The sequence below is a fragment of the Colossoma macropomum genome, unplaced genomic scaffold (assembly GCF_904425465.1).
Source record: "Colossoma macropomum unplaced genomic scaffold, Colossoma_macropomum, whole genome shotgun sequence".
Lineage (NCBI taxonomy): Eukaryota > Metazoa > Chordata > Actinopteri > Characiformes > Serrasalmidae > Colossoma > Colossoma macropomum.
Window position 1 is genome coordinate 18,388 of NW_023495380.1, and position 17,828 is coordinate 36,215.

Sequence of the window (17,828 nt, forward strand, 5' to 3'; positions counted from 1 at the left end):
TTCATTAAAGTACACCTTGTATCTACACTCACTGACCATACAGGTTCACTTTGTAGCTCTACAGTTACAGACTGTAGTCCATCTGCTTCTCTGCATACTTTCTTAGCCCCCTTTTACCCTGTTCTTCAGTGGTCAGGACCCCCATGGACCCTCACAGAGCAGGTACTATTTGGGTGGTGGGTCATTCTCAGCACTGCAGTAACACTGACGTGGTGGTGGTGTGTTAGTGTGTGTTGTGCTGGTCTGAGTGGATCAGACACAGCAGTGCTGCTGGAGTTTTTAAACAGCTCAGTGTCACTGCTGGACTGAGAATAGTCCACCAACCAAAAATATCCAGCCAACAGCGTCCTGTGGGCAGCGTCCTGTGACCACTGATGAAGGACTAGAGGATGACCAACACAAACTGTGCAGCAGCAGATGAGCTATCGTCTCTGACTTTACATCTACAAGGTGGACTGACAAGGTAGGAGTGTCTAATAGAGTGGACAGTGAGTGGACACAGTGTTTAAAAACTCCAGCAGCACTGCTGTGTCTGATCCACCCGTACCAGCACAACACACACTAACACACCACCACCACATCAGTGTCACTGCAGTGATGAGAATGATCCACCACCCACCCAAACAGTACCTGCTCTGTGAGGGTCCATGGGGGTCCTGACCACTGACTACAGTCTGTAACTGTAGAACTACACAGTGAAACTATATGGACACATATCAGTAGCAAAATTAAAATGAAAATGTTATACGTAAAAAGGCAATATATTCCTATTTTTAAACAACACCATAGCAATCACCTGGGATACAATAGCCACAAGGCCAGGATTCGGCTGGATCTGATCCAACTCCTCCCACGCCGTGTTTTAACTGGTCTGAACTCGAGTGGAGCTGATAAAATGGACAGTGAGTGTAGAAACAAGGCAGAGCGAGCTGATAAAGTGGCCTATCAGGGTTTATAGCACTTAATATGATTTTTTAGGTGTATTGAGTCATTTTTATTAGACTCGTGGAAATGTGTGGCTGTAACACCCAATCCTTTTAAATGTAAACAAGTCATTATAAAGATTTGTATTATGAAATTCCAGGATTTAGTTGGTAAACACAGTTATGAGGGTTGTTTTGACCGGTCATGTGTCCATTCTCGTGTTTAAAAACGTTCATTGTTTTCAGCTGGAACCCGTCTATCCTAAGCACGCTTGAGATGCAGGCCTACAGAACGGGACTTTGTACCGGAATGTGAAAAAGGCTCTTCGAGTTGTGACAAATGAGCGTGAATGCCGTGAATCATGCGCGGTTATAACGGCCGTGCTGCGGCGTTCAGGGCGGAGCAACATCGAGAAAAACACAGAGACACCAGCATCACCTGCGGATTTCCCGCTGAGAAACACGCGGCAGGGCGGACCAATGAGAGAGGCTCGAAAATAGGCGGGAAACGTAAGCCACACATATTGGTTTAAAGACCAATAGAAATGCGACGATTTTAGACGTGGGCGGGGTTTGAGCAGCTCCGGCTCCACCCCTTTTGACCTTTGGTTCCGCGGCGAGTGAGAGTTAGTTGGTCTCGCGAAATGGAGGAGCCGGTGTATCAGGTGAAGACAAACGCTTACAGATACAGCTGGGATAGGCTCCAGCACCCCACCGCGACCCAGAAGGATAAGCGGTTCAGATGATGTGTGTGTGTGTGTGTGTGTGTTAGTGTTACAGGCCAGCTACAGGTCAGCACCAGCGGGAAACAGCGAGCTCGAGCGCTGCTCCTTCACCTTCTCACTGCAGGGGGTCTCACTGTGACTCACAGTAAAGCAGCCCCCGCTGAAAACAGCCACACAAACCATTAGGAGGGTCTGCTGGTTCCTGGTGTGCACTAGGCACGCGGGCTGATATCACAGTGTAAAGGACTCTAATGGTTCAAATGGTCTTTTTTCAGCAGGGGCCGATTAAAAAAGTGTGCAGCTGCCAGACCGCAGAGAAACGTTGACGCAACATTGAAACTAGACGCTGGATCAACTCCGGTTCAAGCTTGATCTAAACACTGATTATAGTGAGGCTGTTTCAGTGTTTACATCACACATATAGTCCTGTTTTATGTACAACAGGACTTCTAAAATATGGTTGTACAACAACAACAACAACAACAACTAATAATAATAATAAATTATTATTATTATTATTATTATTATTGTTGTTGTTGTTGTTGTTGTTATTAGACTAGCATATTGTATGTTGTATGTGGTCCTATATAGCACCAAAAAGGGTTCTGCTACTGTTACAAAGGTTGACACTGTAACAATAGAAGAACCCTTGCTGTGCTGTATAGAACCCTTTTAAAAAGGGCACCATTCTCCACCAGTATGAAGACGCCTTTAATCATGCAAAGGGTTCTTTGAGTGTTCATGGTTCTATATAGAGACATTTTCGCATTCCAAATAGCAGAACCCACATGTGGAACACGTCTTTTTTCATGCATGAAAATGACTGGCACCCTAAATTTATTCTAAAAGTACAAAATCAAAATCCTGTCAAATGTGTTGAGTTTCTGAACAGGTCAATGCAGATAGAACCTTCTAATCCTGAGAGCTCAGTTTCTGATTGGAATTACAAGGTTCTGTCTGACAGAACATGACAATAAGTTTCCTTTACTCAAACAGAAACAGCTGCTGTAATAAACTGTCCCAGCTGGTCAGTCTAAATGCCGTGTGGGGTGTAGTTTTATATCAGAAATGTGACTCTAATGAGCCAGAATGCCTTATTTTGGGAGAAAGACGAAAAAGAAAAGCTGGATGAATGAATGAAATGAACGTTTATTTTGTAATTAAGACCCCATTGATTCAAATGTTCACTAATTACCTTCAGGGCTTAATATTTATACAGTTTAACAATAAGAGTTTTTAAAGAACTGCAGGGAGACAGGACAGGAGTTTCAGCAACATGTTTTCATGTTGCACAGTTTCATAAACCTGGAGATACAAATATACAGACTTAGAAATAGTTATTAATTTAAATTAATTAATTATTACTTAATCAATTATCAAGTCATTGCAAAACATGCATGAAAATGCAAAAACTCAGTTTCTACTGACGATGAAAAATGATTCTTTCATCTCAGTTTTCTAAAATACCTCTATCTCATTAAGGTGGCAGATTCTGAGCCCTATAGCCTCGACTCATTTTTTCAGCAGAGCACTGTAACACTGTTCGTCTGCAGGCCGCTGGCTCCACAGGTGTGGCCCTTATTATGTCTGGTAAAGACCCCACGGCTCCACTGCCCCTCCTTCTGCTACCTCTACCTCACTAGCCTGGAGGAAAAGAAAACATACTGACCATGTCAGGAATCAGGGTCATCACAAAAATAAAGAGAGACGGAAAAGTTATCAGCATGGCTCCACTGAGTAGCTAAAGGCTACACCAAACTCTAACGTTACGATCTTTCTGCAGTCATTAATGTTGAACACAGAGGCAGCTGTTAGAAGCTGTTAGCAGAGTTAGACAATAACTACAGTTCAACGTTGATTCAACGTCTTGGTTTCAATGTTGAAACAGTGTTTAAGAATTCGACCTATGGCAGCGTTGATTTGTAGTTGATTTTTGGTCATCATCCAAAAAAGACCAAAATGATGTTATATCAATGTTGATTCAACGTTACTTTGCGTATACACAAGTCTGAAATCTGACCTGACTAGGAACTTTTTTTATTTCCTGTAAGCCCATTGGATGCTCCTGTCAGGTGATGCTATGAGCCTCTTCCTGAGGAGCTGATGTGAATGACATCGTCACTCTGAATCTGTTCTTTCTTATTATTTTGTCGCCCCTCCAGTTTCAGGTGGACCTTAGGCTGAGGCAGAGGGCTCTGGAAGAGTGGCAGTGGAAAACATCCACCACCTTAAAGCAAGTCAATGGCCAGAGGACGTATGGCGGTCCTCCTCCATGTAGGTGCATGTGGACTGGTGGGCCTTTACATTAGTGTGCACTCATTAAAACGCATCGTACTGAGGAGAGCTTACTGCTTTTGAGGAGAATGGTGTGTGAATTGAGGATGAGAGGAACCATTTTCCTGCCCCCCCCCACCTCTCAGACATCGTGGAGACCCCTCTAACAACTGTGGCCTGTCCACGAACCAAGAGCTGGAGTCAAAATCCTCTTTTTGTCTCCTGCTCTTTGCTTCTGCCTCTGCTTTAGAGCAGCAGCCTTCATACCTGCCAGCAATAATAACTAGTTGGCAACAGCAGGTTCCACTGCTTATACCATCCATTATGCTAATCAGTTAAAGAGGAAGTTCACCGAATGTTAATTAAATGGTTGAGATATAAACAGTGGTTTAATGTGAAATGGTTTCCAGCCCTGGTGCTGGAGGACCCCCTGCCCTGGAAGGAGTTTCTGGTTGTACTGGGAGGAGGTTCTGGTTGTGCTGTGAAGAGTTTCTGGTTGTACTGTGAAGAGTTTCTGGTTGTACTGGGAGGAGTTTCTGTTGTAATGGGAGGAGTTTCTGGTTGTACTGGGAGGAGTTTATGTTGTACTGGGAGGATTTTCTGTTGTACTGGGAGGAGTTTCTGTTGTACTGGGAGGAGTTTCTGTTGTACTGTGAAGAGTTTCTGGCTGTACTGGGAGGAGTTTCTGTTGTACAGGAAGGAGTTTCTGGTTGTACTGGGAAGAGTTTCTGGTTGTACTGGGAGGAGTTTCTGGTTGTTCTGGGAGGGTTATTATGTTATTTTAAATCCAGTTCTGCTGTGGAGCTGCAGCAGCTCTGCAGCAGTGGAGAGATTGATGAGGATTCTCAGGCTGAAGTGTTGCTGAAGTTTAATATAGGACTCTGAATGTCGTGTCTGTCTGTATCTTACTGAAATGTTCAAATTGGAGCAGTTTTATTGACAATGCTTTGCACAAAGTTGTTTGGTTTTGGTTATTTCTGTTGATTTTTGTTAGGAAAAACCTGGAATGATTGACTTTGCAGTTGGGCTTATTTGGTGTGTCAGGTGGAGGTTCACAAACATTCTGACAATCACGCTTCGAAAGTAGCTAAAAAGTAGCCACAACTTTTCAAAAAGTAGCTAAAAAGTAGCCACTACTTTTCAAAAGTAGCTAAAAAGTAGCCACTACTTGTTCTGGAAAAGTAGCTAAATTGTAGCTAACTACTCATTTTTCAGTAGCTATCCCACCCTGATTACTGTAAAATTCATCACACTGTTTGTTTTTACTTCTATGAGTTTCATGTTTCAGTCAAGTGGACATTTTTTTTGCCTGTCTCTAAAACAACATCTGAGGTTTGATTACATTGCTGTGCACCAGTGGGCAGGGAGAAATTATTAAAGAAATATTAAACAGTATCATGTTTAAACTGATACTGTCCCACCACCACCTATCAACGAGAGAATCACTCATCTAGCTTAAAGACCCTCCCTGACGCCATTTTCACTCGCGAATATGTCATGATATAGAAGGTAAACGTATTGTGATTTCCAAATCACGTTGACTTTAAGATCAATATGTGATGCTTGATCTTTGTTTGGTAATATGGGAATTATTTCTGATAACTGAAAAGGCAGAAATTAAAATCTTAAAGTGCTCTGCAATGTAAACTGTTCTTTGATTACTTTATTATTTATTTAACAGCTGACTTGCTCAGTTTTATTTACAGTTTGTTTTAAAATATTTCACTTTGAAATATTGTATATAGAAGTGGAACGCTCCGTTCTAGATAAACTTACCGAATAAGAACTGTTCACAGTGGTGGTGATAGGAACCAGACGTCCACCTCTAAAAGCTCCCTCACAGAAAGTTAGTACAGGAAATGGCTGCCTGATTTCTGAGATGTTGTTTTAAGGATAGTTGTGAGAAGGTTTTGGTCTAAAATGTGTTTTTAAAATGTGTTTATGGTGGAGGAGTACATGCAGGACGTAGTAAGGTTAAATAGTCCCCAAAGAAAACTCCTCTCCTCTCCTCTCCTCTCCTCTCCTCTCAGACTGGACAGGTCCTGTTCCCGGTCCTGGCTGTGAGGTGTACATCGGTCAGATTCCACGGGACATCTTTGAGGACCGCCTGATCCCGATCTTCCAGAGCGTTGCGCTGCTGTATGAGTTTCGCCTCATGATGAACTTCAGTGGGCAGAACCGCGGCTTCGCCTTTGCCAAATACAAAGACCCTGCCACCGCAGTGCGCGTCATCCGGGCCCTGAACCATTACCCGCTGCAGGAGGGTGTGCAGCTGGTGGTCAGGAGGAGCACAGAGAAAAGGCAGCTATGCCTGAGACATCTGCCCTCAGGTATGGGTCACAAGGAGGTGCTCAGGGTCCTCCGGCAGCTCTTGGACGGGGTCGAGGGCGTCACTTTGAAGGCTTGTGGGCCCATGGGAAATGACATCTTTGCGCTGGTGGACTTCTCGTCTCACTACGCCGCCTCCATGGCTAAGAAGCTACTGACGCAAGGTATGATGGGAGCTGTAGGCTAGGAAGAAATAGGCCAGGTTTCAGACTTCAAAATGGCTACTGCTGTTTTCAGCGAAATGTTGTACTTTTGTCCTTTTTTACAGTTAACCCTATCATACAGTGTCAGAAACCACATAAGCAAGTCTGTCTCAGATTGATTTAAGCTGCACTATGTAAGTTTTTGTGGTAGCATTACTGAGTCAGACCAAAAAACACCATAAATTGTGACATCTCTGTGCTGCTTTAAGTCGCCCTTTAAAGTCTGAAATCATCATTTATATGTCAGAGGTGTCCTTTCGGGTTTTGTGGGGGTTATCAGACCACGTCTCACATCTCTTTACGTATTAACGTCACACAAACAGGCTTGAGGAGAAGTCTGCAAGGGGTCAGAAGCACAACGCACGTTGTGTGCAGTTACACATTTCCACCAGAGAGTACCCTTAAATGTACATAGTGTAGTTTTAACAGCTTGATACAGTTGATGTGATCACGTTTAGCTGAAAAGGAGTTGTTCTGGAGGTTTGGAGTTACTGAGACGTTAACAGGTGGAGAACGTTTCCTTCCACAGTTCCACTGAAGTCACAGAGTGCCCAGCTGTCAGAGATCTTGTGGAGGAGATACTGAACCCTTATCACATGATTCACTGAACAAATTAAGCCCAGGCAGAGCCTCAACTGCAGGGTGAATCCACATTAACATTGACGCTGTGATTTAGTTACACTGGGCTTAACATAAAACAAGCATTAAAGGGGAACTCCACCAAATTTTCTGCGTAATTAAATTTTCGAGATGTAAACGAAGTGATTCAGAGTGGTGTGGTGTTAAATGGTTCAGATGTCTTTACAGTGGTGATTATAGGAACCAGGGGTCGCCATGACTACAACACAGATATAGACATTTTATTTGCTATGCAAAAGCTACTCCTGAGTTTTTATATGTAATATTATTATATGCGTTGAAGTGACATCGCATTAACATAAGTGTACTATTGGACTTCAGGAACAGTATATATATAGTTTTTGTGTGGAAAAAACATCTCGAGTTTGGACCCGTTTTGTTAACCACAGGCTGCGATAACGGTGATTTTCGAAAATCCCATTCATTTTTGCCATAGAGAAATCCAGCTTAGACCAGCAGTTTTTAATATGGACATGACAGTGGCTATAGAATGAACAGAATATAGAACGGTGAGAGAACATTGATAGAGGAAAACACAAAAAGGACTTGATGAGTCTATGGGGTGCCGTGTTGTGTATAACATGACAAACATGACACGCTAGGTTTAGCCTGGAACCTTAAAATTGCTGGTTTGAAGAGGAGCAGACTGTTCTTATTAAATATATACAATAAGTCGTGTAAGTCAGGCCTGGTCGTTACTGCACATATAACTGCTTTTGCATTAGCCTAACCGCTAGTCTGTATTGGCCTTGAAAGGATGGCAGTTATACTGAAAATGTCAGTCTGACAGCACAGAGGTCTGGCCTACTATAAGCAGCAGCACATATTCACCCCTCCGATACATCCCTCTAGCAGAGCCAGCAGCAAAAGTGCTTGTTTCAGAGAGGCAAAGTAACAGTATGTTCTGTCGAAACTGGAATGGATGAAGATGCTGTGCTCGTTGTGGAGCCCCGTACAATAATCCAACATACTGCTATCATTTAGAACACAAGGCTACATTTCAGGTGATTTCAAAGGAAATCAGTTGGTACACCAGGCTCAGTCTCACCAGCTCTGAACGGGCAGGAGGTCTGAGAGACCAATGCACCCTCTCAGCACTTCATAAAATCCTCAAAAACGAACATAGTTTTTTCCACAGGCGATGAAGTTGGTGTTCAAGAGACTCTATAAAACATGTGAGCTTTACTCCATCGATGTTTGCGGTACTCAAATTTTCAGGATACACGATATGTGACAATATTTATTTTTTCAGACATCTGATCAGATTGAACTGAGAAAAAAACATTTTAAAAATACCATGACAAACTGTGTGAATATAGTGTTCAATATTTGGCATAATGTGCTGCACTAAATCCAGTTAAACTTAACTGAACATGCAGGTGGTCAGTGTTCTACAAGTACTGTCGATATACATGATATGTTCAGGGTCCTTTAGAGCTAAAACCTAAAAAGAAAGAGCCAAGTTCCCCAAATCAGTGATACCCCTAACTGGTTATATGTTTATGGTTTCCCTGCTCTGACACACCTGATCCAGCTAATCAGCTAATCAACAGACCCCTCTTGAGTCTTCTTAGAATCCCACAGTGCACTGTACAGTGTTCTAATAGTGTTCCATGCAGTGCTCCTGACTTTACAGTGCAGGCTATAGTGATCAGGGGGCTTTCTGGTTCCTATGTTATTGTTTTTAGAATGTAGTGAACAGTGATTAGGGGACAGTTTCTGTTGGCTGTAATTAGGCCTGTCACAGTTATTACACAAATACAATACAGGGATGGATTGTCATGACTGTGACAGGCCTACCTGTAATAAGTAAGTGTTCTATGTGGTGCTCCTTATTTCCAGTGTAGGGAACAGTGATTAGCTGACAGGTTATTTGGCCATATAACAGTGTTCAGTACATGCTCCTGATTTTTTTTCTTATGTAGTGAACAGTGATTAGGGGACCATTTCAGTTCTCTATAACAGTGTTCCTGCTCCTAGAGATCTACCACCTTGCAGAGTTTAACTCCAGCCCTAATCTAACACACCTGGTAATGAAGGTCTTCAGGGGCGTCTGAACATTACAGCCATGTGTGTGTTGGACCTGAACTCTCCAGTCTGGTAGACCTCCAGGACTAGGATTATGCACCTCTGGATCAGAGGGACCATTACAGTCATGGCGTAGACTGTGCCTGGTCGGGGATATTTCAGGGACCAGGGTTAGGATCCGTTTCCCTGGATATAATTTTCCTTGCTTTCTTCTGTCCTCAGAGGGCGATCAGCACTTTGGCGCTTCCTTCTTTGTCTTGTGGAGCCCCAAGTCCAGAGAACAGGAAAGAAGGATCATCGCAGACGGCCTGAAACAAGGCCCTCTTCCTCCTCCTCCTCCTCCCCTTCGCACCCAGGGATTCTCCTGGGCTGTAGGAGCCCCGGCCCCCAATGTGAAGAATGGGATGGCACCCAAGATGATCAGAAGGCTCAGGTGGACGCCCCATGGTGCAGCAGACCTTTTCCAGTGGCTTTGTGAGGTGCATGGCCTTGGTGTCCCAATGTATGAAATGCATTGCCACCACACAAGCCGAGACGGCTTCCTTCACTTCAGATACAGGTAAGGGTGAGCAGTGTGGTGGACAATACATCACAGTACTTGAAGACATGTTCACGATAGGTATCACGTAGGAGCGATCAGTGTTATACTTATCGTTATGGTGATTAAATTACGCTTCATCGCATCACAGTGTGCTTTTCTGAGCATGTTGTGGATACCATCAGTTGATCAGCCAAGACGTGTTTGCTGTCAGTTTTGCTTCTTTGCTTTAGAACTGGGCTAATGTAGCTAACAAAACCTGGGAGTCAGTAGCCTCTCAAACCGTTTCCACAAACACAGTGCCTTGCACAAGTATTCAACCCCCTTAAGTCATCAGGTTTGTCTGGATTATGAATAGCACCAACACAGACTGTTCCAGCCAGCATCAGTATGTAGTGTATTCTTTAAGTAAATGTTCAAAGTCAAAAAATTAAAAAGTGAAAAGTGCTGCTTGCATAAGTATTCACCCTCTGCAGAATAGGACTTGGTAGGTCTACCTTTAGCTGCAGTAACAGCTTTTAAAAAAAATCTGTCAGAGTGAGTTTCTGCCAGCTTTGCACACGGTTTTCACCCAGTCTTCCTGGCAGATTTAATCCAGGTAGGTCAGGTTTGGCAGATGACGCTTGCAGACTGCAGTTTTAAAATGGTGCCACAGATTCTCGGCTGGACTGAGTTCTCGACTTTGACTTGGCCGTTGTAGAACGTTCCCCTTTTTTGTTGTTCAACCACTCCTGTGTAGCTTTGGCTGAAAGGTGAAGTTTCTCCTCAGCTTCAGTTCTTTATCAGACTAAAGCGGGTTGTTTTGCACCATCCATCCATCCGTCCTTCCATTTTAACGTCATGCCCAGTCCCCTCTGCAGAAAAGCATCCACAAAAGATGCTGCTGCCACCCCGTCCTTCACGGTTGGAATAGTGTTTGTTGATGAATGAGTAGCGTCAGGTTTGCACCACACATCATTTTTGAGTTTTTGTCTCATCTGATCACAAAACCATCTCCCACATTTTAGCTGGGGCACTCTCTCGCTTTCTGACGTGCTTTGATGTGTTTTTCTTCAGTATTGGCTGAATTGACTTTTTCTAGTGACGGATGTTTTGAATAAATAATCTTTATCTTTGATAATTCTTACAAGTAGCGTTTATTAACCAAAGAATAGTAATCTTCACACTGTAAAATAGGCCTTAGCTTCCATGAGAACTTGGACTCAGGATGTCCCTTTCAGTAAAAGGGGCCTCCAGAAGCTTGTGAGAATCTGCTGTGTGACCAAGAGGAGCTGTCTTTGAGATAAGAACCAGTCCTGGAGTAGGTGAATTTACAATGCGACCAGTCAAAGCTAACGTCTTTGGGAACTGGAACATCCTGGTACGGCTAAGATAAGATATTTTTTTATTTTAGGGTTCCCAAGTGAAAATGTAACGGTTCCCACGGAAATGTAAGGTTTGGAAATGATGGTAACTAAGATGGTATAGAATTCCATAGAAAAGGAGGGGCGATTACTTCATCGCCCCAAACAGGGTATAAAAATGGGTGTTTTTGACATGATCTTTGCATTGTGGTTGTCCGGGAACCATCTTGCCATCTAAGCTCAATAAAGTAGAAGGCCTTTTCCTTCCTTCCACAAGAACTCAGCGACTGAAGTCTTTTATTTTACTTTGCTTTTTACACTTTTTTCTACATTTTTCTTATTTTGTTAGAAAAGTTATACCACAGTTAGCTCTTAAGGTAACAGTATTAGAACACGTTAGAAGAATCCATCTCTGTCCACGGGCCTTGAGCACAGAGGAGAGGCTTTTGGGCCCGACACTAGCCACCCTCCCTAACAGGCCAGTTGTATGCAGAGCTCCATGTATCATTGACTGGTGCACCTTCACTCCGGTTTCAGCCACTGAGCTCTGAAGCTCCTTCAGAGTGATTTGTGGCCTCTCTGTGGCTGATGACTTTTAATCTGATGACTTTCAAGGGGCTTGAATACTTTTGCAAGGCACTATGTCTGAACCCCCCTAAACCATAATTCAGGTTGTGCTACTATACTATCCTACTATGAACTAGATTTTGCGCAGCTGCTTTACTGAACGTCTCTTTTCCTAGTCTGCGGTAGTCGAGTGGCGTCAGTAGGAAATCGGTAGATTTCTTTGTTCTGTTTTTGCTGAATGGAACTAAACGCCTCATTTTTGTAGGTTCATCCTTTTAGACTCGGGTATTACCCTGTTAACGCTACGTAGCTGGGTGATGATGTTTCAGCTTCAATGTGTAAACAAGGTCTATGCCATTTTACCAAATTCCCTTTTTTCAAAACTAATTTACGCAGCTGACCAACATGAAGCAAATATAGGAAGATTTTGGCATGCATTTGTGGGAATGATTTTGGTGACTATTTACTTCCAGTGTTTGTTAGCAGCGTAAGCCTCGCAGCTCCAGTTGTAAAATAAGGAAGCAAAACTTAGACACTAAATATGTAATCACGAAAATTAGATTTTTCCCCAAACTCTTCCTTTAAAGCAGAATTCTACCGATTGTTCAACATTTCTGCAAAAATTCAGTGGTTGAAATGTAAACAAAGTCATTCAGGTTGGCTTCCAAAATAGTTTGTTTTCTTCGGGCTCTATTCTGCCTTACGACGCGCTGCTTGTACCTCTCTGCCATCATGCATTAATAAGAAAAATGGAACATAATGGAAAAAAAGGACTTAAGGCTTACAAATCATCTCAAATCGTATGTTTCATTAAAAAGAGAGCCTTAGTCATGTGTAGTCAGATTAAGTGCAGTCATGCGTTAAATACAAATTATGGATGATATCAGAATCCTATCGGTAACGGATCCACGTCAGGCAGATGTTTAGATTTGACTGACATAGAAAAACAGCACTTAATGATGTATTTATTGCACCCTGGAAGCGCAGATCGTTTAGGTGATGCTGGACTGCTGGGCTAAAATCTCATTCTCATATTCATTTTACTGTATCACAGCTCTCTACAAATAAATGCTACAACCATTTCCAAAAAGTTGAGATGCTGTGCAGAATGTAAATAAGAACAAAATGCAACGATGTGCAAATCATTTAAACCCTATATTTCATTGAAAATAGTACAAAGACAACATATCAAATACTGGAACTGAGAAATTTTATTTTTTCATTTCATAATGTGCCAAATGTGATTAGTGATGACAAGTCTGGACTGCAGGCAGGTCAGTTTAGCACCTGGACTCTTTTAATATGGAGCAATGCTGCTATAATCCATTTAGAATGTGGTTTGACATCGTCTTGCTGAAATAATCAAGGCCTTCCCTGAAAAAGACGTCGTCTGGATGGCAGCATATGTTGCCAAAACATGTATATATCATTCAGCATTAATGGCGCCTTCACAGATGTGCATGTCACCCATGCCATGTGCACTAATGCCCCCCTATACCATCATGAATACTGGCTTTTGAACTGTGCACTGATAACTAGCTGAGTGGTCTTTAGCCCGGAGGACACAGTGTCCATGATTTCCAAAAAGAATTTCACATGTTGATTCGTCGGACCACAGGACACTTTTCCACTTCCCCTCAGTCCATTTTAAATGAGCTTGGGCCCAGAGAAGGAGGCAGCATTTCTGGATCCTGTTTATATTTGGTTTCTTCTTTGCATTTTTGAGTTTTAACTTGCATTTGTGGATGCAGTGATGAACTGTGTTTCACAGACAGTGGTTTTCGGTAGTGTTTCTGAGCCCATGCAGTGATTTCCACTACAGAATCATGTCTGTTTTTAATGCAGTGCCATCTGAGGGCCCAGCACATACTGGTTTTTAGCCTTGTCCCTTACATACAGAGATTTCTCCAGATTCTCTGAGTCTTTTAATGATATTATGTAGCTGTAGATGATGAAAAGCAAAAGTTATTTGCTGTTTTATGTTGAGAAACGTTATTCTTGAATTGTTGCACTATTTGATCGTACAGTCATTCTCAGAGTGTGAACCCCTCCTCATCTTTACTTCTGAGAGACTCCGCCTCTCTGAGATGCTCTTTTATACCCAATTGTGTTACTGACCTGCTACCACCAAGTGTTTTTTTTTAGCATTACACAACTTTACCAGCCTTTTGTTGCCCCCATCTCAACTTTTTTGGAACGTGTTGTTGGCATCAAGTTCAAAATTGGCAAATATTTTTCATAAAACAATAAAATGTCTCACTTTCAACATTTGATATGTTGTCTTTGTACTATTTTCAATGAAATATAGGGTTTAAATGATATGCACATCATTGCATTTTGTTCTTATTTACATTTTGCGTCCCAACCTTTTTGGAAATGGGGTTGGCTAATCCTGGTGGATGGAGTCCCATTTTCTACATCGTATGCATTTACGTATCGGCATCAGCAGACGTGTACATGAAAGATATCGGCAGTGGGTCACAATTCCCAGATCTGCAGATCACTAACAAAAATCGTTGTATTTATAATATATATTCATATTTTGATAGTATTTTTTAAATGTGCCACTACTGGTTCTTTTGTTGTCTGTTCCAACTCATTAAACCCCAGCAAGACAGAATATTGCTGTGCTTATATTAAGAAAATGTCTTTAAAGGGGAACCTTTATCCACCGATTTTGCAAAATTACTCCATCATTCAGTGGTTTAACTGTAAACAAAAGCATTCAGAGTGGTTTGGTGTGAAATGAGCCTTTCTAGAGAAATTTAGAGTCAGAATTGTTCACCACTGTAGCCGTAGGAACCAGAGGTCCGTATGTCTGCACTACAAATATCACCGTTTTATCTGCTCTCCAAAAAGACCAGTGAACTTACCTGTGTTTTATAAGTTTTATAAGTCACGCTGATAATGATAAAACAGTGTTACGTATGAAAAAATACGTTTTCTGTGGGTACTATTTTTCCTTATAACGCCCTGCATGTACCTCTCCACCCGGCACTCCTTTTGTGTTGTTTGGGTTGGCAGGGTTGCGTAGCGCCACGTCAGCAAAACTCAGAGCTTCTGTGAGTAACGTTATTCATCAGAGGAGCTGCGACAGATCACAGTCACACCTCGCTGGGTGATTGTTCAGAGTGGTGGTGAACTGCGCTGTACCAGGACGCAGAAAGGAACACAGTACGGTGCCTTTTTTTCCCACTTGCCGTTACAAACAGCAGAAATCCTGAAGTTGTAGCTTATTGTTTTGAAGCTAGACACAAATCAGACTGTCTAAAATGGCTCACGCAATAAAATAACCAGCTGCCTCGCTGGCCGACCCCGTAAACTGTTAAGCAGTGTAGCAAGCACTTTGTTGTTGACACCACCAACGTCCATCGCCCTGGACTCCTCTCTTCTTCAAGCCGCTGCAGGTCATTGGTGTGTTCTGGTTCTTGCTATGGCTCTACGACAGTTTGGAAAAAGACCTCATCAAAGTCCTCTGCATACTCTGCCATTTTCTAGAATAGGTAAGAAAACTGTAAAAACCATCTGTGAACAGAAGCTGCTGCTGGCGTTAGCCCTGTTGAACGGCTGTAGCTACAGGCTATTGACAACAAAAAGCACGTTAGCTTGCGTGCATTGATCTCAGTTGAGATCGGTTTTGAGAGGAAACACAGAAGTGATCTTGGAGTAACAGTTTGTACTAAAAATATGTTTTAGGCCAAATCTTTATAACAAAACTATCACAAAACAATGTCTGAGGCATCAAACAACATATTCATAACCATTTTGTGTAATAACTTCATGGGTTGTAGCTTTTAGAGCCATTAAATGCTTCAGACGTCTGGTTCCTACAACCTACAGTGGTGAACAATTTTGACTCTGTAAATTTCTCTAGAAAGATCCATTTCACACCGAACCTCTCTGAATGATTTCGTTTACACCCAAACCATTGAATGATTGAGTAATTTTGCAAAATCGGTGGAGTTCCCCTTGTAGTAATGTGATGTTAGATTTTTTTTCCTGAGGATTTTTTAAATGAAGAACTATATAACGAGGTACAGAAAGAAATAAAGAAATGATCAAAATAAATGAATAAAGTAAGCGCATAAGGGCTGAAATCCAGAATTCTACTATGAACTTTATGCTGTTACTGTACACAGGCTGTTATTGTTTGTATGATAAATCACGTTTTTATCATCTTGACAATACCAGTTTCAGTGATAAACACATTGTTAAGAGCTGCAGAGACAGAAGAGATCAAATGACCTCAGACATGCGTCATTACATTGCTGGCACAGACCGTTACGAGCTTGATGAGAGCTTCTCTGCACTGGGATTGAGCCCTGCTGCTCTCGCGCGCGGAGGACGAGCAGCTGAACTGTTAGGCTAAATGGCCCATTACAAAACACACTCCTCCATCCTGAACTCCAAGCCAGTTAAAACACATCAAACCTTAGGGTTGGTCCCCCACCCAGCACCGTGTTTGAACTGTGGGAAGCAGTAATGGCTGCTGTCACAACGGACATATTGAATAACTAAACACAAACAAATATATAAATAACTTTCATTTCATGTAGGTGTTTCATTTATTTCTTTTTATTCTGCACACCAGTGAAAAAGCTCACACACACAATGGCAGTTAACAGCTCGCTCTGAGTCCAGGTTCTGACGCTCGGATGTGATTAATCCTTGTGTGCACGTCTGTGAAAGATGGCGTTTATGATGAACAGCCAATCGCACGAAACATGGAGTCCAGCAGCTCATTGGAGTAATAACTGCTTCATATTCTCAACATCCAGGGATGGGGAGTAGCTAAGTAGCACGCTACTTTTTGTGCTAACTACAAGTTTTTGTAGCTAGTAGCTGGAGCTGCTACAAATTTATGTGTAGCTACAGTGATAGTTTTTGCTACAGGCTTCGGGCAATTGGCGCAAAATCTGAACCACAGAACGCGGCCGTTAACGGGGCTGGTGGCGACTGTGCAGTAATGACTGAGCAGCAATGACTTACTTTGCTCTGCTTTAACCTTCAGCTCAGCTGTAGCCGCTTTTCTCACATCTCAGGAAACTTTTCCGCGAAAGTTTCTTGTAAAATGTCTCTCAATGTTTGACTTTTTACGAGGCTGAAGTTGCTTCTCATTCTCCAGCTTCTCGTTCGAATTGTCCCATTCCACCTTAAATGGTGCCTGAGGCATCAGATTGTACTACTGCGCCATTTAAGATGGAATAGGACAATTCAAACGAGAAGCTGGAGAATGAGAAGCGACTTCAGCTTCGCGAGTTGTTGCAGATTAAACGTATGAGGAAACCAGCTGAGTAATTATAAGCAGAAATAAGTCCGTTCATCTCCAAATTATCGATGTTCGTCTTAAATCTCTCTCTTTGCCGTTTCGTTATCTGCACTGCTGTGTGTCCAGCAGTCTGCGCGTCAGTCTTCAGGGTTAAAGGGTGGATTTTATGATACTGAATACTCAAGATGTCGATATCAGTATCGGAAATGAAAAAGTGCTATCATGGCATCTCTAATGATTTACCGTCATATTGCCCACCCTTACCTTACAGCATCATTATTCCTCAACTGCCCGTCCCACTCTCCGGTGCTGTCCAGATTCTGCCGAGCCTCCGCGTCAGCACCCTGAAGAAGGAGGTCCACGAGGCTGTTGCGAGGCAGGGCCTCGCCACCCTGTGCTGGTGGTGTCCGGATATCTTCCTGTCATACCTTTAAAGGATTTATTCAGTTTTGTTGGCAGCTGTTTATTTAAAAATGACTGAGAATGTTAATGTTTTTGTTCGTATCATGTAAATTACCTCAAATGTAGTTCAACATTAAAAAGGTTCTTCTTGCCCAGTTCCAAATGTTCTGCGTTTTTCTTTGAAGTTTGACGTGCTGTAGCAGTTTCAAGCAACATCTCATGGTTGTTCTTTTGGAGTTAGCTTTAGTCCAACATGGCTGTACTACAGAATCTTCTAGTCCTTCATCCTAAACTAAGATCTGAGGTCAGGATTATATCATAGCGTACACGCTTAAGAGATGGGTCTTCAAGCGTTCTTTAGTAAAGAGTGGTTCTGTTTAGAACCATTTCATTCTACATAGAACCATCTCATTCTATACGGATCCATACTGTGAAACGCTTCTTCAGATTGATGGAGAGTGTGTTGTAAAGGGTTCTGCTATTGTTTTAATATCAAGCTTGTAACAACAGGAGAACCCTTTTATACAACACACTCTCCATCGATCTGAAGAACCGTTTCACAGTATTGATCTGTATAGAATGAGATGGT

The 17,828-nt window shown here is 42.4% G+C and overlaps 1 protein-coding gene across 1 annotated transcript; it reads left to right on the top strand.

The window, feature by feature from the left end:
* Positions 1-914: 914 nt before the first annotated feature.
* Positions 915-17,271, top strand: LOC118801938 (dead end protein 1-like; the record flags this gene model as incomplete). The annotated part of the gene is made up of 6 exons (XM_036562340.1): positions 915-937; positions 1,615-1,629; positions 3,840-3,922; positions 5,953-6,414; positions 9,343-9,679; positions 17,109-17,271. Coding segments are annotated over 6 exons (1,083 nt in total), but the record flags the coding sequence as incomplete, so codon positions are not given.
* Between the last annotated feature and the right edge of the window lie 557 nt (positions 17,272-17,828).